The sequence below is a fragment of the Oxyura jamaicensis genome, chromosome 1 (assembly GCF_011077185.1).
Source record: "Oxyura jamaicensis isolate SHBP4307 breed ruddy duck chromosome 1, BPBGC_Ojam_1.0, whole genome shotgun sequence".
NCBI classification, from domain to species: domain Eukaryota; kingdom Metazoa; phylum Chordata; class Aves; order Anseriformes; family Anatidae; genus Oxyura; species Oxyura jamaicensis.
The window spans coordinates 127,742,165-127,765,879 of record NC_048893.1 but is presented as its reverse complement, the minus strand read 5'-3'; the positions used below and the strand labels follow the sequence as shown (position 1 = coordinate 127,765,879).

The window sequence follows — 23,715 nt, the reverse complement described above, 5'->3', positions numbered from 1 at the left end:
CCCAATTGAGAAACTGCACTTTGCAGTTCAGCATTTGTCTAAATATCTAAATACATACTGCGATGAGTCAGAGCATGTGTTGTTGCCTTCCTCTGGTCACCCTGCTTAAGTTGCACTCGCACGTACTTTAAAAAAGCTATCCACAAAGATAGCTAGAGGCGAGTTCAGGTGGAATCAGAGCGCGAGCATGAAAAGCAAGACATTAATTCCTCATAATTCCATTAACTGCAGGTACTTATCCCAGAATAAATGTGACCTCCACTTCTGTCCCTTATTTTTGCATGCTTAATAGATCATCATCAATCCTACTCATTTAACAGAAGTGTGAATAGTATTGCCTACTAGTTCAAAGTTTCACGACAGAAAACAGCAAGATGAGTCACCAAAACAAGATGACTTACTAGAACCAAGGACATACACACTTCCAATGCTGCTACCTCTGAATGTACCAAAACACATTAAGAACTATAAAGAAAGCTAAGTACAAGTTCTGCTTCAACATATCATAAGTTTAATTTTTTATTAAAAAACATGGCAATGATTTGCTTAAAAAAAAAAAAAGAGGAGGGGCAGCATAAAGGTTACTCTGAGAAACTTATCTGTTTGCTTAAGCAGGACACTGTTTCTGATTTTTAGTTAACCAAAATAGCTCTAAAATGACAGGGTATGTTTCAGATCAAGTTTTCTCTAGTGTTCAACTTCACCTGTGCGCTGACTACCTGAGAGAAAATAAGTATTGGTTTGCTTTTTAAAACAAGTAACACAATATAGCACACTTTAATGCTATTCTCTGTAGTATGTAATACACCAAGGTATCAGTTCATACAAAAATAACTCCAGTTTTGCAATATAGATTGTCAATGATTTTAAAGGAAACTTACAGGACATACTGTTTAAATGAAATCAGGAAGGGAAACAAGATGAAAAGAAAAGTGCATGAAAAGAAAAGAGAATTACTGAATTATTGAGAACTAAAACATACAGATTAAAGGTGTTTGATAAAAAACCATTTTTCAATTGTAATAATTATATGTGACTTAACAGTGTAAAAGGCACTCTAAAGAAGGAAAAGAGACAGATCACTTCACAATTTGAGTTTTCATCTTAAGACATAAGTTACTGTCTGAAATACTTGCAAAAACATTGCCTTTCCCCCTCCCCCCCCCCCCCCAAAAAAAAGGAAGAAAAAGATTCAAAATTGACCTGAGACTGCAAAAAATCTAAAACAAACCTCAGCAGTACAAGTTAACCCAATAACTTCTAGCAGATGATTCAGATGTCTGCGTGGAAGATATACCACATCCGACTTCTTGTACTGGAGCTGGGGGTGCACACAGGGGCACACAGAAGGAGAGAATGATGCAACATTAGAGAGAGCATGTATAAATGGAAATGGAAAGAGGAAATGGATGAATACCTACTTTAAACAAAGACCACATGAGTAATCCTAAAAATACTGAAACCATTCTCACCCTTGTTAAGCAGCCATGTGAATGCCTGGATTTTCAGAAGCAATGATTTAAATCTGCTCCCACTAAAGATGAAGCGTGTTTTACTCCAGCGTGTAGTATGAGCAAACTTACAGCATTTGACAAAATTTCAATCAGAGCATTTATAACATAAACAGTAAACAACCCATTAATCTTCGTAACAGGAAAACTTGACACAGACCAGCCTGGTGCCCTGAGGAAAAGAACAGTGGCAGATCAAACACCAAACATCTCACTCACATGAGAGTGATGCCAATCCATACAAGGCAAGGGAAAAAAGGAAAAAGCAGGGAGAGGGAATCATTTGTATTTAAGTCTTCTACATCGTTGCAGCTGAAGCCATCCATCACAAGTGAATTTGAAGGGTTCAAAACAGATTCCCAACTTGCAAAATAACACCAGCAAAATGAAAGGAAATGAATAAAAGAGAACCACATGGAGACCTTAACAGAGTTCTAATAAGCCCATATTGGACAATGTGCATTAGCAAATTAAATATGAACACAAAATCTGGGAGAAGTGGAAAACCCCGACTTTTCTTCTTACTTTTAGCAAAAGGCATGCTATAATTTTCAAACTTTCACACACAAATAATTATTGTGTTGTATTTATTTTAACAAAGATGTAGTGCAGACTAGAAAACTGAAGTAAAGTGTAAATACTCCATCAGAAACAACATAGGATCAGTTGGGCTGATGATGCATTCCACACACAGTTTTTATGGAATGGTTGTGGATGGCCTACAGAAGATCTGTATTTCACAACGGGTCATTTTCTGATTTTCTTGTTAGAGAGAATTTAAGAGACCTTAAAAAAAGCAATAAACAGAAAGCCATCCTCAGGAAGATGTTACTAAAGGAAAGGAATTCAATGATGTTTCTGCAGATGGAATTCCTTTTTCAGGCATGAATTCTACACAAAGGGCAAATGATTTAAACAACTGGCACAAAACAGGCCAAAAGAAAGATATATGTAAACTCTGCTTAATGTTACATGTGAATTAAGGTAAAAGGTACCATATTTACAGACAGATAAACTGTAAGGGCTTCCTGGCAGTATTATTTCTTGCCAAACACTTTGGGGTTATGCTTGGGGACAGAAAAAAAAAAAAAAATCTAACAGCTTGCTACTCATGAGATGTTCTCTCTGTGTTTATTTCAATTACTCTCTATTTACTCTATGAAGAGAAAGATTGCCCTTTATCTTTTTCAGCCCTGCAGAGAGAAAAGGGAGTTGCAACAACATATGCAAGAATTTCACTGCACAGTAACAATTACCGGGTATTTTGTACTGGCAAAAGGAACACAGCCTCAAGCTTTGGCTGGCTAAATTTGCAGGACTAGATACTAGAAAAGGCCTCTTTCGAAATCCAGCTGTGCAGACCTAAGAGCAACTGAAAATAAAGTTGAGAACACCAAATGCCATTTTATGCCATCACTTTACAGAAGAACATGTTTGAATGCCACTGTGCCATATTTACAGTAAGGAAGATAGGTCCTGCGCACCTGGACTTGAGAAAGCCTGCACCAATGCAAATACAGAATTAGATCTTTTGAAGGCCTAATGGCAACACATACGTGAAAACAAAATAGGGTGACGCAGTATGGGAATGGCCCGAGTTCACCCCCATTGCAGGAAGGGCTGCAGTCCTGACTCCAGCTCAGTCTCATTTACAGTCTAGCAGGTACACTGTGACATCTTCAATTTATAATCAGAAGTACCATCCCAGCACTGAAGGATTTAAATACCCTCCAGCTACTATACAGTCCTTTCCAGGAGTACAGTATATGGTTCTGTTCTTTACAAGCACCAATGACAAAGTCACCAGATTCATGCAGAAAGACTCAATAAGTGGAGATTCCCAAATTTCCCCTACCAAGGAAGGCTTTCAACAGTCACAGAGCCATCAGATAATTAAAATATTGCAAGGACCACTTCTGATGCCATGAACCACCTTTACTTGGATGGTTATTTGCCCTTAGTGAACTCACAACAGGGAAAATTTCCCCCAAGAACATAATTAGCCGGAAAGTAGTTGCCATGTGATCGGCAATCAGAAAGGACAACAGCATCTCTTCTGTAAGTAAACGTAACCAACTCACACTCTCCCTGGTAAATTCAGTAACAAAAACATTTGACAAGGTAATATGCAGTTAGAGAAGGACTGCATAGTTTGCTTTTCTTTAGCCTTTTTCTCTTCTTTGATTCTGATAGAGATTAACTCTCCCCATTGCAACATTTTTATCATCTTAAATTTCCCATAAATACAGAATTTGATATTGCTTCACACTGACTGTGATCACGTGTGGAAAACGATGACTAAAACAGATACATTCTGTGAGAAGGTAGGAAAGGTGGCAATCAAGTTGTCAGCTTCGCATCTCAGTCTGTTTTCCCATGCCCGCAGATGGGATTTCAGATTTATGTGTACTTAAAATCAGACCTCTTGAATACACTTCAGGACAAGGACATACAGGATAATTGCATACACATTTATACTGACTCATGGGGCCACATGACACTGCATGGCAGCAGGTGAAATCTGCTGCTGTTTGCTCCTAGGTAGCTCTGGCTTCTGTACCTCCACGGCAGTGAGTGGGGTGATGCCCAGCCATCATGTGGGGCTGTGCTGCAGCCTCCAGTGCCCTTCCAGCAGTTACCCCAGCAGGCAGCATCCAGTCAGCTCCACAATGAGGGTCAGGGGCCTGGCTAGGACAAGCATCTCCTCTTCCCGAGCTCCCAGTGGAAGGAAGTATGTGATCCAGCAGCTGCACCCCCGGGAGACCTCCACCCTGCAGCAAGAAGCCAAGCCATGGTCTCTCTCACCAACCACCTGTTTGCACCCATTCATCCAGGTGTGCTCAGATGCTGGAACGGGGCACGGGGCCACGCACACGAGGCTGAAAGCACACCCAAGGCAAGCACACCAACAGGCATCTGGGAGAGGAAGTGGCCAGCTCATTGTGGGGATCCCAATCGCTCAGAGAGATCTCTGCTCGCAGATCAACATCTCCGGCATTCTGCCACAAGTTCCTCAGTACCACGCTCTGCACTAAAACATTTTAATGTTTTTAAAATTTCCTGGGGATGGGGACTATTTCCAAAATGCAGTATGCACAGCTGACGTTAAAGTGATGCATAATCATGGTATGCAAATATCAACGGCAGACTGAAATGATACAGGACACAAACAGCTTAGTGCAGAGGAAAAAAGATGAAACATCTAAGGGCAGAGGACCAATAAAAGGATGTTTTACCCGGAGGGTCACTGGAATGCGAGACAATTTGCCAAGGGAAGCAGCGGGTGTGGCTTCTGGTTCAGGACCAACATCTGGTTCAGGACCCATGACACATTTCAGCAAGGCAAGGACTGGGCTGCTAGTACCTATGGTTTCCCTCCTGCACAAGCTGGGGTTCACTTTGTCTTCATTCTCACAGACCGCACTACGTACCCTGTTCATTCAAGACCCCACCTGGACTGCTTGAAGATATTTTCAAGTTTTTAAGTGGGCTTAATATCCGTCTCTCAAGCAATCATCCTCAGATTCTTTTCCACAGCTTGTGTTAAAACAACAAAGTGCTTTGCAAGGCTCAGGATTTTCATTAATAGGATCAGACTGGAAAAAATACTGTAATCTACTCAAATGAGAAGAATTTCAGCCTGCAATGATACTGCATCTGTATGCCAAGTCATGTACAGATGAGTGTAACAGGAGCTCTTACAAACTGTTGGGTAAAGGGAGAAAATAATCAGCATTAAATGCCACCTAATTCATGCCTCTAAATCAGATCTGACAACCTAGACAACACTGATCTTTCTAAATATGTAAATCTTTGCAAATATTATACCCTTATCAAAATGAAGAAAAAATAACTGCAAGTTTCAGGAGATATAGGCACTCAGGCCAAAGTTTGAGTGCTACAGATCTATGTCTACAGGCATTCTCAGCCCTGCAGGATGCTTGATATAAAAATATTTTTTGAAAACATAAGAAAAATAAAAAAACTGCTCACATACAGTAAACAGACACAGAAGAATGGCTATAATCCAGGGGAAATACACTCCACAATAGTGTCATAAAAATCACACGATCATCTACCTTCATGGCAGCACAGCAAAGATGATTGATAATCAGATACAGGGAAATTATATTAAAAAAAAAAAAACAAAAAAAAAAACACGTATAATATTATTTAAAAGTAACCAACTGATGAAATATCCAGCAGATCCCAGCATCACTTCCAAAGATTCATTCAACTACTTCAAAAATGTAAAGCAGCCAACTATGAAATAAGAGCAGACCGTCATGCAGGTAGTTATAATTAGCACTTGCTCTCCCTGTATACCTGGGGGCACCATTGCCTGGACAGACCCAAGCTTTATTTACGTTGCCTTCAGTAACTAAACACTGCACTGCTATCTATTTAAGTACCGTTGTAATATACAATTTCTCATTAGCAGTTCCTAACACTTTTTGATTTAGTAGGGGATATATTCAGGAAATCCTTTCAACTGTGCACTGTCGATAACGTCTCAGATAATAATCATTAGAAAGAAAAACATGACTTATTTTTCTTTTTGAGTCAGCCATTCCTGATAAGACCCAGGCGTCTCCCAAGGGAGCATTCAGATTTGACACCCCCTCAGAGAAAGTAAATGTGAACCACGTGGCCTCATCAGCCAGGGCTTTCTGCAGAAAGATTTTCAGGTTCTTTTTGTGAGTAATACAATGCATGCACACCTCCTTTATTCCCTAGACAAGAAAAAGCCATTTCACTTCATGGAGTGAAATGGCTTTCTGCATTCTCAAATATCATAGACGGGCAGGAATAGTATGAAATTCAAACTTTGAATATATCTTTTCCAAGCTGGTGCGAGTTCAGCTGCATTACTACTGCAGAAGCAGTCATCACCTTAGAATGAGTGCAGAGGCCAGCACCCTCACAGCTCAACCACTCAGTGAGGAACAGAGAGAGGTAACTGGAACACGAGGGAAAGAAGTTCAAAGGTGTCCAAAAAGACTCCATGAAACAGGTTGTTTCTTAGGTTATTTTTTTGAAATTTATATTCTAAATAAATGATGTTATGAAGAGCTGAGGCCATCACAGATACTTTACTATTTTTATGTCACTGGAAATGAACATTATTAGCAAGTCACCTCCTTCTTCACAGTGCTATACAAAGACAACAGGGTATAAGAAGTAACTGATGGACAAAAGAAGATAAATAAAAAGAGAACCAACTATTAAAGAAAATCTGTGACCTCAGTAATCTTCCATTTACACAGTTTCACTCCTCAGGCTGAAAGTAATGTAAAAAAGCCATATGCAAGTTTCCTAAAGGTTCTGGGAAACAGAACTGAAATACAAAACATCAGTCTGGGAGGGAAATATCAACCCCCAGAGTCTAACGTTTTTACTTTAAGGGTAGTTCTGTACCAGACCACCTTCACATTTGAGTGTCTCCTAAAGATAAGCATGAGTTTCCACACGGCAGCTCTTCGAGGAAGAGAAGCATTACCATGTAAAAGTGCCCCGTTCAAAATCACCAAAAAAGGACATGACAGAGACTGAAATTCTCAGTCCTCCTCTTGCACTTCATCTGCACGGCTGTCCCTCCTTCCACGATGGTACAAGTTCCTGGTTTTGGCCACAGGTCACCTTGCTGCTCTCACAGACTCCCTCAGTGTCATGAGGATGAAGTCTCATTCATGCAGGAGCTTTCTGAAGGACTACTGCTGGTTGGTTATATCCCCTCGGAGAGAGGTGTAATTGGTATAAATTATACCAGGGAAATGCACAGCCATATCAAAGCCAAAGGACCCTGTGCCTCTCTGAATAAAAACCCTGAAGCTCAAGTCTCACATACTTTTATTAAACAGCACCTTTGTAAGTGCTATTGCAAGAGCTGTAACTGTGCTGCAGTGATGGATGATACTCGATAAGAACAGGCAGATAAATCAAATGAAAGGGCAGCTTCACTGCCTGCCAGTACTAGGGACAAACACTTGCTCTGTGCTTCAGGACCCCTCTGTCTCCTGTATGTAGGGACAGACTAATGGGGCCACATCAGCGCAGCTCTGCATCTGACCTAATGCCTAACACCTTGGCAAATGCAACCTGCATTGGTCCCCGTCTTTTCCCCCACACGCACAATAGAAAGGCAATTTATATACAGGTATGCATGGGGAGCCCCAGGAATATATTAAGAGTTCAAGCACTATAAAAAAAAAAAGTCAGAATCTGAATTGAAATCTGCTTTGTGTCTTCTTCTCCTCTCATCCTGACTGTTTGGTGTTAACTCACTGCCACTTTGCATGGTTGATAGAAGCTGGCTGGAGGTACTTCAGAGTCCATCAATCCCAGTCAAAGCTTGGCCATGGTGTTCTCTACTGAGCGACAAATACAACTCATTTATTATGTTTATATATGTTCTTCAGAGATTAGCAATAAAGCACTTTCAAATGATTACACTTTTACAACGTGAATCATCACTGTCAATAAGAATTTCACTCAAATGAAGAATGAAAGATTGGGCTCAACAGTGGTCGTAAATAATATTCCTTCAGCAAAAAGCCGAACGTGCATGTAGTCAGCGCGAGTCCCTGACAGATAAAATCTGAGAGTGGGATGTCAGAAATTTGAACGTTTAACCATTCCTCTCCTGTGAACTGCCTCTTCTGTAACTTGCTTATCTGATCAAGACGGAAGCGTTCTTCACAGTTTCCTAATTTGAAAAACACCTACACAGAGATTTAATTTTTTTTGAACTAGTTACCACTGCCTTTGAGTACTCAGAGTATTAGAAAATAATGCAGCTGCCTCCTACGAAGCAGAGACATTTAGCTTTAAGAGTCTGGTGGGCAAGAACCTACTCTGATGTCGAGTGCAGGCCGAGTCCCACGGCCTCACCAAGACCAGCCACACAAGTACAGCACAGTTGGCCTGCACAGGCACTGTTGGCCTCCTGGCCTCCTCATTCTTGCACAGCTTCCCCTGGGGGGCCTGTGGGGAACAGAGGGAAAACAGGCAAATGGCTTCAGTGATGGGAGCCCGCTCACGGCAGCTCTTTTCTGGAAGGGCCACCCAGCTTCTTCTCGTAACGCCAGCAGTGGGGAGAGAATTCGGGATGCTCCAAGGAAAGAAAACAGCTGGGAACAGCCTGCAACCATGAGGACAACTTGTGCAGTCTCAAGCCAGTTCCCCAAGGGCCTGGTTGAAAGGACAGGCCAGGATCAGGCCAGACAAGTGATCCTGGCAAGTTTCATTCAGCCTTGGGGCAGCTGAGTACGTTGCTTTAAAGAAAATAAAGAAGTTGATGTAATTAGTCCTGCAAGATTAATTTCTTGAAGGATTTACTATCACCGCTGTAATAAATGCGGTCTGCTTGCGGCACATAATTGGTGTTAAAATCAGAGTGGCTGAAAGCTCAAGTCATCATGCAACGTGTCTTGAAATCAGAAAGGCAAGCAACTCTCTTAAAGCAGATTTTTGCAAAAGGCAACCAAATCCACAGGAGGATGTCAGCACTCAGGTCCTCCTCACAAAAGGAGCTTTCCAGTTCTAGCTTATGGTTTCAAAGTGTCACTGTCAATCTCAGTGCTGAACTTACAATTATTCTGTAAACTAATTTTGTTACAAATAACTACTAGCATCACTACAACTAGATTATGGGAGGAACACGTCTATTACCTTCTTTTTACTCCCCTCTTTGCTCTAGAAAGCATTCTGTGGTTCACCACTGTCACACTTGCCCTTGCAAACTTGTTTCTTCTGTTTTCTGCATCCTTCCACACAGACTGAGAGATTTCAGGTGGTAAAAACGAGCAGAACATTTGCCCACCTTACCAGCAAAGGGCCAACTGCACACAACAAGACAAGTCAATGCCCTGAATACTACTGAAGGCAGGGAAAAATCCTTCTCTTCCCAAAGCACTCAACGGGATGACATCCAGACTGGAGGTGACCTTAAGCCACCTCGTACTCGTGCCCTTCAGGGACCCAGACGTCCCCTCTCTCCAGTAAGTGGCAGAGCTCGAACTGGCAGAAGTCCTGGTCTCCCTCTCCAAGGGAGAGCCTTGCCTCAGCTCCAGATGAAGCCCTGCCATACCCCGCGGGGCACGGCGGCCGCTCCAAAGCCCTGCTCCTCTCCTGTTTCTTCCCTGGCAAAAGATGGACGGAGTTCCCCTGCCAGGGCAAGCATCCCCTCCCTTGAGGGAAATCCCTTCTGGTAAATACTGGGAAGACAAAACATGATTAAAGATACTATATCGAGACTCAGATGGCTATATCCAAACCAGACCGTACTTCAAGCTTCCTGCTTTGGCCCACTGAGAGGTTTCTTGTGCAACCCCAGGGCTATTTTTAGTCACTTGTGAAAAAAAATACATTTTGAATTACAAATGGATCTCTCTAAGTATAATATCACTTTCTGATGTTTTAGCCATAATATGCAAAACACTTTTCCCTGTAGCCGCTTCTAAGATTAAAAAAAAAAAAAAAAAAAAAAAAATGAATTTAGGAACTAATTGGAAGACATCTCATGTCAGGAAGGTGGCCATCCCTCTTCACTTCATGAAGTCATTTGAAGATCTTAATATTACTCAGATACCACAATTTTGAGAACAGCTTAAATATCAGACTGAATTCAGCAGAGAACACAGGATGATTAATCAGGAGGTAAAATTAAGCCAGGCCTAAAAACTATTGGGTATGGCTTAGGCAGGCAACATACAGCAAGAATGAGATATCATTTAGACTTTCTACAAGTATTCATAAAAATACTACATGCGACTGAAATATTAAGGCAGATATTTCTTTACATACCTTTATGGAAATAATGAAATTTTAATTATCAGTCCTAAAAAGCAGAAGAACAGCCCTAATCACTATAATTTGTTCTGTCAATAAATTAATTGCTATTAAATACTATAACACTGCATAATTATGATTTCACAGTTATCAAAACAATCCAAGAACGTGATTTACAGCTAGACCATGTAATTATCCAAAGTTAACAACAATGGCTCTAAGTTACAGTTAAGCAGCAATTACAAAGGCCTCAATCCAACAAAGCTCTAAATTCTTAGCTTATCTTCAGGTCAACAGGCAGTTGATTTCAATTAGGCTACTCACAGACAACACCAAGCACGTGCGTGGATTACACATAGCATCTAGGTCTGTGCTCTCTAAACAAAGCAGTAACATTGCCTGCAAAATTCACTGGCCTCTTCAGTGCTATGGATCATGTTATTATTAAAATATTAAGCATATTTTAGAAAGTAAACATACTTATTGTAAAATAGTAGTCGTTTAAAACATTCAAAGGGTTCTTAGGAGCATTTTCCCCTTCGTTGTAATAGGGAGTGTTCTTGGATTGCTGTATAGCAATATATATATATTCTATATATATCTATATCCAAGAACTCAGGTGATGGTCACCCGAGGCAGCTGGCCCTCCCGCTTCTTGCTTTGTGTGACTGCTGGCAAGAAAAGGGACTGATACCCAATGGCCAGCAGCAATGATGCGTCTGCAGCTAGCAGATGATGGTAGAGTGACAAGCGCATCCACAGGAAGCAATAAAAGTTTAGGAGCTAGCATATGACACGGCTCTTATGGGTCTACCACGTGCCTAAACACGATCGGGGCCGATACTCTCCTACAAGAAGATTCCTATCATTTGGATAAGGAGTTTCCCAGCGAAATCACTGCCGCTATTCGCATGGAATGCAAAAGTTATTTGCTTGCAGATGACCGCCTTGGACAGCCCACCACCACCTCTGGGAGCTGCAGCGCTACCCGGGTGGCTGAGCGATGTTTGGGTGTGCCGGCAACCCAAAAGCAAGACGTTACCACAGGGGGAAAAAAAGCAGAAAACCCACAACCCGCTGGGACTCCGGGCTGCAGACAGAAGGTTTAAGGGACGACACAATTAAGGGGATAACCCCCTTTAAAGCACCGGGGGACTGCAGCGCTCGGGACGGCCCGGAGGAGCCAGGACCCGATGGAGGGGCTGCTGGTGGCTCCCCGGGCCCCCCGGGCACTCGCCACACGCCCCGAGGCGAGCAGCGGGGTGACCGCACAGCCCGCACACCTCTGCCCGCGCCGCCGCATATTTACGAGGCGGGCAGAGGCGGCAAACGAGTGTTTGCAGGCGGCTTTTTTTTTTTTTTTTTTTGCCTTTTTTTTTTTTCCTCCCCCCTTTGCCCGAGCAACCGAGAAAATGCTCCTAATAAGGCCAGCAGAAAGGAAGTGGCTTCTCAGCAGCACAAGCCCCAGCGAAGGAAATAACAGCACCGGCTGCTCGCACCCCGGCCCGCCCCCCGAGCCCCCCCCCACGCCAGGGGGGCGACAGGCTCCGCTCCGCACAAGGGCCAGCAGCCGCCAGCCCCCCTACAACCCCCAAAATCTCCCCCAAAATCCCCCCCGCCCGGCACTCACCGCGTAGCGCAGCGCCGGCTTCTCGCCGAACACCGAGTCCCCCATGGGGCTGGGGGGCGATGGGGGGGACCCGGGGGGCTGCTCTCTCCTCGGGCCGAGGGGCTCCGCTCCGCTCCCCTCGGGGCTCCGGCAGCGCCCGCCCCGCTCCGCCCCGCCGCGGGAGCCGGCAGCCCCTCGGAGGAGGAGGAGGAGGAGGAGGAGGAGGAGGAGGAGGAGGAAGAGGAGGAGGAGGAGGAGCGGTGCTTTCTGCCCTCCCGCCGCCCCGCCCGGCCGCACCTGCGGGGCTGCCCCGCCGCCACCCGCCCCAAAGCGTCCCGGCGGGCGGCCGGGCTCCCCGTGAGGGCTGGGGGTAAAGCTGCCGGCTGGTGGTGCCGCGGTGTGGTGCGGTGTGGTCTGCCCGCCCTCCCAGTCGATGTGTTTTGTGAGGTGTGGCTGGGGAGGGCTGGCTCACCACCCAGCATTAAAAAGTGGAGCCCTGTTTCACGGTGCGTTCGGCCGTTTACACGCGTGTGTTTGCACCGAGTGGGGAAGGGGAATCGAGTCCTGTACACAGCACAAAATGCTCTTCTGCCCTGCTGTAATTCGGAGCGACTCGCCTCGGGAGCCTGTGGCATCTCCAGCAATGGCAGCGTTAAAAACCTCGCTCAGAAATGACCGAAACAGGGAGAGCAGTCCTAAGGGATGGGCTAGATGCTTTCCCGAGGCCTCTTTCATCTTTTGAACCAGTTTCTCTAACTTTTTGCAGAAATCTGTTTTACCAGTAACCGTCAAGTTCTTCAACCCCAAGTAACCGTCAGTTCTTCCCTAAGGAAATGTTATATGTAAAATTAATGAGCTTTACTGGTTCGACATCTAGGCGAACATTACCAGTGCACTGCAATACCTATGAACAAAAGTACTATGATTCTTGGGGGGGGTGGGGGGGTGGAAGTTTGTGAGCAAACATTTTAGCAAAACAGCTCAGAACACACACTGGAAAGACAGATCAGCCAAGCCAGTGTTTCTGTGCTCTACTGATTATGTACGTCCACTTATGGATCTTCTATGGATCTTAATTCCTGTTCAGAGGAAAACATCCTTAAGGGTTCCCATGGTTAGGGAGGTAATGCTCAGCTAACTTTGGCTCAGGCAAAGCACAAAGTATCTGCGTTTACCCATAAAATCCATTTTTGTCTCTCAAGCTGTGCTACTGCCCTTCCAGGAAAATGAGGCTGGGTAGGTATTTGAACAATTGCAGGGAATGCATCAGAAAGCAGTACCCAACAGAAATAAATGTCACACATCAAACATTTCAAATCAACAGGCTCTCTGAGCAAAAAATAATTAAAAAAAAAAAAAAAAAAAAAAAAAAAAAAAAAAAAGAGCTGAGTGCTTGCTTTCCCCTTCTGAAGTTCTGCTTTTTATTTATTCTGGGGAGATGGTTTCATCCTGACAACTCTACACACGCCCTATACTCTGACTCCTACTGTTCTTTTCCCTCTGCTCTGCAGCCATGGCTTTTGTCCACAGGAAGCAGCAGAAAGCAGACGAACGAGGTTAGGGAAAGGCAAATAGTATTTCTACCCTCAAGCTCTATAGCATCACCACCTTCTTTTTAGCCATACCTCCCAACAATGGTCAACACAAAAGGAAATGCTAAACATAAAAAAAAAAAAAAAAAAAAAAGTTAGCATTAAAACATGGGGGATGTATTTCAATAAACACTCCAAAGTGAAAGAAAATATAAAAAAATAATTATAACATATGGAGAAGAGACCAAAAATCCACAATTATAAGGTAGAGAAGAAAAAGCCTAGCAAAGGCAGAGATGCAGAATTTAGAGGAAATAGAGCAGTTTAGGAAAAGGCAAAAAAATTAACAGCAGGAAGATTAAGACTGCCCCAGAAGAGGCCAACTAGAAGAGAGGTTTTGCAGGCTGAACTCGTCTGTCCAGGCAACTTACTGTCCCCAAGAAGGACAGCCCGGCTCAGTGACCCTCTCCGTCCCCCCCCCGTCCCCCCCCCCCGCCCCCGTGCCCAGCAGCATCCTGCCACTGCCTCCCCTCCCTCAGCTTCAGGGCTCGTTGCAAACTAATGCAGCAAACTGCACGTTCCTCCCGTGCAGCAGGCTAAATCAGCTCGCCGAGGGAGGAGACGAGTGCCAGAGCTGGCACAAAGGAAAGCACGAGCTTGTCTCATTGGGAGCAGGATACCGGGGGCAGAAGAGGGGCCTGTATGAAAGTACCTTTTCAACTCTGACAGGTTTTTACAGCAGCACAGCTAGGACTGAAAATAAAGAGTATGCAAACAGAAGAAATAAGTAGAACTTCGTACAAGGACAAGCAAAGAGTTGTGGGACAAAACTTAGCAGTTCCAGAGAGGGCTGTCAACCCAGAAAGGTGTGACTTTACGAGATGTAGGTTTTCTGTCCTCACAATACAAAAAATAGGGAGAAAAAAAAATAAGTATTTCCATTCAGAGAATCATATAGGATTTGGTAAATTGCAGGTATCAGAAATGTGAAAATGCAGTTCAACATTCTTCTATACCTAGTAACAAATTTTAAAGCTAATTGCTAATTGCAGAAGGTGTTTTCAAAGGCCAGACCTTAAAACAAACGCTTTCTGGATTTTAAAGCAAGATGTGGCAGTGAGTAACAAATTAGCTTATATTGTATTTATCATGGCCAGGGATTCTACCGGACTTCAAATTTCACAGGATTTGTAGCACAGCCCTGATCTGCAATGAGGAGTAACAGGCTGGGCTGTGCTACTCAGCAGCTTGCTATCATCTGTCCCTATTTTAAGCCATTTAGTTACTAGGATTAACACTCTGATCTTACACAGCAGTTTGAGCTAACTTCTCCCTTTTCACATTCCTTCCTTTTTCACATCGGTATATGCTCCGTCCCTGGTGTTCCTTCCAAATCGCCTTCTTCCTTTATTTACTTGATAATGGGTACCCAACGTATGCATGCAACTCACTTTGGAAAGTGTAAGCCTGGGTCTTATAAAACATACTCCTGTACACTCACCTCCAAGGATACTCAATCAAGAAAAAACTATATAAGCCAGAAAAAAAAAAAAAAAAAATCAGAAAATAAGTTTAAATCCCTTCTATTGCATGAGCTACTGTCATACTGGTTTTGTTTGTATGTTTTTGTATTTTCCATAATTCCATTTTGGTTGTTTCCTATGCTGCTTTAAGAATCTATAGTGTATGCTTTACACCTAAAAATACAGATTACAGTAAAAACTTCATTCCTTCTTTCCTATTTATCACTTACTGTTGACAACAGAAGAAGATGAAAATACAATGTTTCAAATACAATTTAGTTGCTTCTATCTGGTAGATGAGTAGGTAATTGAATATCAGTGTGCTGATCACTGATGATGCCAGTTTTTGTTTTTTCAGTATTGCACTGCAGACCGAGTGCTTTCTCCACTCTACTTGCTCTAAAACAAAAGAAACCAGCTGTACAGTGTCAGACAGCACACAAGTATGAAACCGGGGAGAAGTGACTTCTCCAAAAGGACTCCTGGAACTAGTGACTCAAGCTGTCTGATGTCACATCAGATGAGGTACGGAAAAGTTTCCAAACCCACCCTGTAACGGGAAGGAAGCCAGCTCGGTCCTTACGGCAGTAATGGATTCGTCTCACCTAAATTTAAACATCTACAGTCTGCACCTCAGGTTATCACCCAAGTCTTTCCTACTCCATGGGAAGAAGCAGAGACATCTGATGGACAGTTTATGTCACTCCAAGCAGGCATCAAAAACTGGTCAGATAAATTGCTCCCTAGAAGTGCCTGCTGCACTCGGCTGGGAGCCCACGACAATTGGTGCAGATGTTTGCCCTTCAGGCATCCAGCGAGAGGAAGCTGCGAGGGGTGGGGAGCTGTGAGGGATGGGGTCAGCCTTTAAATCTCAATTTGGGCTTTCAGAAAAGGTCTTAACAGTCCCACCAACTTGATTGTTTTTATTCCAGGAAGCAGGGATGACAGCACTTACCTGGTGAACAAACAGTCCACTTCTTCAGGTGAGAAAGCTTCAAACATGCATAAAGGTCTTGTTTTTGTTTGACCTTTCTAATAGCATGTGAATGCAGTTTCCACACAGAACTAGCTCCAAATCTGGAAAAGACTTGCCTCTGTGGCTGCTGAGCAAGCGCCAAGAGTGATACTGGCAGCACACTTCTTCCTTAGGGAATTAGCACTTTCCTTGTTCTGGCCAAATGTTCATTCGGTCAGTTACAGTGTAAGTCTATTTCCCAAAAAGAAGAGAGAGGAAGGATGACAGACAAGTAAATCAAATGCATAATCATCCATTAACAAAAACTAGAAAGTAAGGCATCAAAATTTAGGGATAATACACTGCTAAAATCCATTGTTCAGAACTGACTTTTTTGTTGTTTTGAAAAAGTACTTATTTGGTACCTATCAAAATATGTTGATAGTTTCTCACCAGTTTGTAATGGAACCAGGGGAAACAGTACTTAATGCCTGTGAAGAATGAAGTACCATCTCACTCAAGATGCTTTTTCACAGCAGTGACATGTATCTTCTTATACAAAGGAAATCCTATTTAAAAGGAACTCAATCACTGTAATTTTCTGGATGTCTGAAACCCCGTTATGTGAGATCTAATGCCCTAGAAGAGCATGACACCGTTACAGCTTCTAAGACCTACAGTTATCCAAGTGTTGCTCGTACCAGTGGAGAGGAAGCTGGGGCTTTATTCCCAGGGAGTTGATACAAAGCAGCCTGTGTTCCCCAAACACAAACCCTCAGCTTGTGCTTGCACCAGGTGGTACAAGCGGAGAGGAACTGTACCCTGTGCACACCCACATCACGCGCCTGCACTCTCCAACTCTAAGAGGAAACCAGGCTCCAGATTGCTAATTCAAACCTGCAGGCTGTGCTGTGCGGAGGGGCAGGAGCAGCTTTTTTTCTTAGGAATGGCAAGACTAAGTGTTTCAGGAAGACCCTCCCCTCCCTCCACTCTTCCCCACACCCTGCCCTTGCAGCCAGCCGGTGCTACAGTCGCCTGATGGCATGCACTATCTGGGAAGCAGCAGCAGCAACACACAGAACAGCCCCTGGGGAAGGTGACACTCAAGACAACTTGCCCCAGGGTCAGAAACAGATTTTCAGGTAAGCATTCAGCATAAGAGATGGACAACTCACTGAGAAATCCCAAGCAAAATCATTTCCTTGATGGAAGTGTGCTATTCATGACACTATCAGTTAGCACTGATGGCACTGCCACCAGAATTTCACTCAGGCGTTTCATTCTAGTTGCCACATTCATATTTTTTTCATCTAATAATTCACTCTACTCTTTAATTTCTAAGTCACAGAAGGATGTTATACTGTATGTGATACTGCACATCACTGCACCATCGGTTACCAGCAGTTTGGCAGAGAGATTTAATCTAAGATTCACATCTCAGAAGAAGGATAAATTACACTCCTTATGTTTGCACATTGTTCTCCGCCTCTAGCATCAGTGAAAATTCATGATAACATCTTTAAATTAAAACTCCAAACTAGTAACTTGTAAATCAAATCTATGACCCTATCACGTAGCATAAAATAGTTTTCCAACAAAGATTAGAATTTACTCTCTGCAGGTTGCTGTAATTCATTCAGTTTTTAAAGCTGCAGAAGAAACGAACAGTTATCCCTCCATCATCTTTTTTCTTCCCTCAAAGGCTGCTATTTAAATAAATGGGACTGCTCACTGCTTCATGTGAAGATTAATGACAGAGTTTCAGACCTAATATTTTTTTATTTCTTGGTTTTCCTTGCTGATGGAACAAGATAAAAAGGCAGACAGGAATATGTTGAAAAAAATAAAAGGGGTGAGGGGGCAGGACAAAATGCAAAATGGAAGCAAACGTGACTCCTCGGTTTAGAGCTTCAAAACAGCTTAAAGACCTTAAACATACAAACCAAAAACCTCAGTAAAGTCTCATCTCTGTAGATTATACACATCTGGGAAAACAACAGCTAGGTGGGAGATTTTTCTAGTTGCTGAAAGTGGGCAGACCTCCATGGATTTCCTTCCTTGTTTATCGCCTTGCGACTCATGTTCACCATAAACTGCACCACTGGGCTGAGCTCTCACTGTCAATTACCCTTCTACCTAAAATGTGTTTTGAGAACTGCAGAGGGAGAAAAGCACGATTTTGTTCCATTACATATGAATTTTGCAGAAATTGCAGCTATACAAGAAAAACAGAAAACACTAACTTGAAACAAATCGGCTCCAGATACATGATTAGCTCTCTGACTACAAATAGAAATGCTTATCAGCAACTGACAGAAGCATGGGCTTCAAGCTAAATTTGCCATATGGATATTTGACAGGAGTTTGGGAAGGGGAGTGGTTCATTCAGACACCTAAAGTTTACTCAGTACTATTTTGTGGACAGTAATAGTATTGCTAAAATCCACTTAGTGTGCAGAGTAATGATTAGAGAACAAACTTTCCCAAGAAGTAACACAACTACTGTATGGTTTGTTTTAATGTCATAATTCATAAATCACTTTTACAGTGTAAAAATAATTATTTCAAGACTGAAATAAGACCAAACCTCTTGTGACCAAAACAATAATATTCATAATGTTAACAAACCTCTTCAAATGAAGTCATTGTTTAATAGGTTTCAGGCTATATGTGAAGTGGTTACAAATGTCAAGTTTTTGCAATAGTCAATAATTTGGGGATCATGTAAGCAGACAGACTTGGCATCTTTGAGTTCTGGATTTCAGCTGTAAATCAGAGGCAGGGTATTATTCATAGCATTCACAGAAGTTGGCTGAAAGAGGTAATTTTCCAGCTGATAAGGAACATCTCTTTTCAAAATCAAACTTTCATCCTATTGAGACTAAAGCCAACATCTTAAAATTTCTTGTGAACTGCGTAAATTCTTACGGTTTTTTGAGCCAGAAAAAGACAAATCGTGAAGTGCTCTGCTTGGGTACTACCACTGCAGCTGTTCGCACTGAGCCTGACAACCCTCCTCCCTTTTCTCTGAGCCCTTGGGGAGCTGCCATACAAACCACTCTGGAGTGACAGCCCCCAGGACGCACCCCAGGACATCCCAGTGCCAGGGCAGGGAGCCTGGGAAGCCAGCGAGCCAGCCTGGGAACCGCTGAGGAATTAGGACGTGCCACAGCCCGGTGAAGCCCTGAGGTCTTGGCACTGGCACACAGCACGGCAGGGCCATCTCTGGCCATGCCAAGTCCTGGCAGGCAGCCTGTCCCACAGCCCGACCTACAGCCCGGGAGCCCGGAGCGCAATGGTAATGGCAGGCAGCCTGCATTAGGAATGGGAAAATGAGATTTTGGGGATCACCGGGTCTTGGTCTGGATCACTGGACAGACTTATCCAAAGATATGCACCCTGAGTCAGCCCCAGGCTTTCTGCTGTGGGACAGCCCAGAAGGATTTTCTCACAGTTGTAAACCCAGAGACTCTGTTCAGCCTGCTTGTAACCCAGGGCTAGTTTTCTTGGATTCATGAGAAGTGGATTCAAGGAGTTACAAATGAAATATTTGAAGGCCAGCAAATGGGCTCTTTCCACTGCTGCAAATTTCTATCCATTATAGTGATTAATGGCTTTTGAAACATCTGCTCTTTTGTATTTATAAAATGGAATCACATGCAATAGCCTCACACTGTGAGCTCCTCATGAAGTATTTTGCACTTGTATATATGGCTGTCCACCACATCAACAATGAATAATTTTATCATGTGCTCTAGCAATTACATTCACTGTCTGGTTTTGCTCTGAAGAACTGGTATGGTTGCAATTCCAATATATGGATTTCTGAGGACTTCAATCAGCAAGGAGTTTTATTTGAGCATCATTCTTCCTGGCTATAAGTCCATCCTTGTTTTTACCTTGCGGCTGCAGAAGCATCAAAGCAGATTTACTTTCTGGTAAGAAACTTCAGTCACCTTATGATTCAGGCATTCCCCTGACCTGCCATGACAAGTGAGAGAGAACGTGAGGGAACTGACTTCAGCACTCCAAGGACAGATGGGAAAACGCAGAATCTTGAACACTTTGTGTGACTCTTACCCTCACTGTAAAAACACTGTAAAGCAGGTATGAAGAAAAAAAAAAAAAAAAAGCAAGCAAGCAAACAAAACAAAACAGAAATGTATAAGGGTTCAGCTGGGACTCACCTTCAGGTTCAGATACCTACATGTAGGTGTCGATGCATGGATTAGGTGTCTTCGTCCCCATATAGCCTAGTCTATAGACTGAAGGCCTAGTCTATAGAGACAGGAGAGTTGAAAGAGCTAGAGGCATGTCATTCTAAAGCAGACCCCATGTCTGATCCCTTGAATAGAATTTCAGACAAAACTACATGGGCAGACTACACGTGCCTACCTGTAGAAGCTACCATTGTAGATATGTGCGTGTGCAGACCCCTACAACAGGTCTCTGAGCTACCCAAGGTAAAGAATGACTATTTTAAACAACTTTTCTTTAGCTGGATGGGTAGCTTATTTCAATGGCCATGTGTCCCCAAAATGTAAACCAAAATGCATGTGGGTTGGAGCTTGGGGAAAGGATGCTTGCAAGAAGGCTCTTCTTACATGGTCAGGTAAAAGGGATTAATCCCTTACCCTAAAGGACTCATGTACCAATCCAGTACTGTGCAGCGCACATTGCTGAAAACATAGAGCACTAAAATACACTGCAAAAAGTGCATTTGTTGCAACTCTACTCTGTCCTGCATCAGTTGTGATGGCCATTGTATCAGACTTGACTACTACAGCATGTTATTCCTAGGAATTAAAACTCAGGCCAAAAGTGATGTAAAATGAAGTGTTACAGTATGTTAGTGCTAACAACTGCCTCCCATTTGTATTCAGTGAAAGGCTAAATCACCATGGACTTGGGTGTCTGATTCTCACTGTTACCTGGAAACTAGAACCCTGAGCTCACGCACTGTTGAGAAAGTGATTTTAAAAAGAGAACAGAAACACGAAAGCATGATTCATAGAAATACACCATCATCTAAGCACAGTTTCTCTACTTGCAGAGCTGAACTGTTTTAAACTGTATGGTCCTTTACTGCTGTAAGAACACTGAATCCCTCCTGGCTTGGATGTAGTTATTCCTGTGTATGCTAAACTGTTTTTTTTTTTCCCTTTGCAGGGAAGGGAGGAAGGTGAAAACTGGACACAGCCTGCAGGTTCCTGGGTCTGGAGGTAGCATAGCCACAGCACTGAGCAATGACACTTTCTGCTAATCTGGGAGGGGAAGATTCCCCTGGGCAAAATAGCTTGGGAAGTGCTGGGTTGTATAAAAGAGCTGGCCTGTTCTCAAGCAATTGTTTTGGAAAAAGGTAAACTATGAATTGAAAGCACCACAGCTATTCCTAAGGAATCCCACACGAGCCTGCTGTCACTGGGCAGTCAGGACGCCTAGCTCCTTTGTAGTTAAATTCTTCTCTGGTGACTTGCTCTGCTTTAACTGTCCTGGTGGAACTCCCTCCTGGAAAGCTTTGGAAAGCTTCCTTCTGATCCACTGCAGTTACTCTGTCTTGAATCTGTTGTAATACTGATGAAGATGAAGCTGACACAGGGGAAAGCTGGAATAATGCAGCAGTGAATCAGAGCCATGCTCTTTTTTCCCCTTGATGCCTTTCTGCCTTGATTGAAAAGTTCAAGGGGAAAGAAATCATGGAAGTGGCTCTGTGTGTGATTTGTGCCCCTAAGCAGAGCCAGAAAGCTGTGAGCCAAGTGCCAGGCTGAATCTCGAGACTTACTGTTTGTATTGATGCTGGCTGCAGGAGTTTAAGACCACTTCTCCCCACACAGCAGCTGGGAGGTATCAGAGCACTTGCAAGTATCCACCCGTTCACCTCCAGCTAGACCAAGTAGCTACAGATGTTGACAACACCACAGAGTCCTAAGGAAAAGGAATTCATCCACGTAGAACAAAGAATTTAAGCTGTTTACAACCTTCTGGTCTCTCATGTTTATTACTCCCCCCATAAAGTCTGCCTCCATCTGTGGTATCTTGCAGTGACAGAGTTAATGAAAATCCAAGAGGCATTCCAAGGATAGCAATGCAGAATGAGAGCAACCTCAGCATTGTTTTGTTAAGATCTCAAATTGCCAATACGGCAAAATGAAGTAATGCGCTCTGTCAACATGTAGTATGCTCTATAAATGGGATCACTTGTTCATCTCTTAGTAAAACATGCAGCAAAGCACTATTTGATCAGCCTTAGAGCAGCTGACTGCTGGCTTTAACTTCTTCCTTAGGACTTATTCAAAGCATGAGACTGCTGAAAGTCTCCAGTGAGCAAAAAGAGACAAAAATATCTCCAAAAAGTAATTAAACATATTACCAAATAGACCTCTCTTTATGTGATCAGTCTCGAGCTAGTATTTCTTTATCAGCAAAATTAAAACAGAAGTTAGCTAAAGCACCAAACTGATTTCAGCTAAAACTGAAAATTGATTTCCACGGTTTTCAGTATTAATTTATAAAAACATTATATCTTTTTACAAACAAAAGATAACTTTATTAGTTAACTTGGAAACCTCAGACAGGTTTCATACATTTATAGACAGCTTCCAGATTGAATTTTGCTGACCCAGGCTTCTTAGGTGGAGTTTATGGAGCCAGATTTGTCATACGAGCTATTTCTATAAGCCCCAGGTAAATACACACAGGGTTCGTGTTGTTAGAGAAAGTGTTTTTTTTCTCTTCTAGAAAAAATTAAACTAATCCTAAGTAAAGACAAAAGTTCATTCAGTACATTTTGTATTTGTTGTTTTTGATCCATTTTGGGAAGCATTTTTCCTTCCACAGATCTACGCTGCCCCTGCCACTTTAACTCTTTCATTTCTTTTACCATGCTCTGCTTCAAATACTCTCTGTTCTCTGAGCTAGAAACAGATGGATGGCACAGCTGGAGGAAAGGAAACACAGGGTTCAGGTATTTCATTCTCCTTCTTCACCACCAGTAGTCCTCATGCCTTCCCTTTCCTACATACCTGCTTTAACCCAAGACTCACATAAGGTTGGACCTGTATTGCAGAGTAGTTAGAAACATGAGCTTTCCTTCATGTACCCAAAGTCCCAATGTGGATATTGCAAACTCAATAGTCTATGGAATGCCTCTTCATTTAAGATTTCAGTTTACTGGTTATATTTCAATTAAATGTCATACAAAAATTTACCCATAAATCTCAGGTGGATGTACCCAAAGACAGATATGAAAGCCAGGAATCAAAGGATCTGTAGCTTCCCCTTTAGGTACAAACGTGCCTGGGAGCAAGATGGGAAAATGACCCTCCCTCATTTTCACCTATATCATCTCTCCATTTTCTCTCCACCTCTCCATCTTAGATAACATTGGTGTCTAAGCTGCAATTTGCAAAGCATTTTTTTCCATTTAATGGTGATACAGTATACTTACTATAGGTAAATAAAATAAATAAAATAAATAAATAAAATTTGCTATGTATGACAACACAGGTGTGCACCCATAAATGAGAAAGAAATCTTCCTATGACAGCGTGAAAAAAAAGATACCACAGGCAAATAAAGAAGGTAGAAGAAATGGATATGGCAATACAGTAGGGATGACCTGCTTTCTTGAACATTAACTGGAAATGAACACCTTCATGTGACTAAGCCGTGAAACCGGAGGTGGCATGCCTTGGAGATGAAGTGGCAATGCCAGGAGCTCCCACTGCTTCTCTGTGGGACAGCCCTACACTGCAGACAGTGGCGGGGGAGGGGGGGGGGGGGGGGGGGGGGCGGC

The 23,715-nt window shown here is 43.0% G+C and overlaps 1 protein-coding gene across 5 annotated transcripts in view; it reads right to left on the bottom strand.

Moving 5' to 3' along the window:
• The window catches only part of ARHGAP6 (Rho GTPase activating protein 6), a 317,893-nt gene that overhangs the window by 150,555 nt on the left and 143,623 nt on the right, over positions 1 to 23,715 (bottom strand). The window contains exon 1 of one of the 5 annotated variants that reach the window (XM_035341140.1): positions 11,932 to 12,124. The exons of 3 other annotated variants lie outside the window; for them this stretch is intronic. In XM_035341140.1, the coding sequence (XP_035197031.1) occupies positions 11,932 to 11,976 (45 nt within the window). In that variant the 5' untranslated portion in view covers positions 11,977 to 12,124. Of the gene's footprint in view, positions 1 to 11,931; positions 12,125 to 23,715 lie in introns of those variants that run through there. One more of the 5 variants, XM_035341051.1, reaches the window with a different exon arrangement.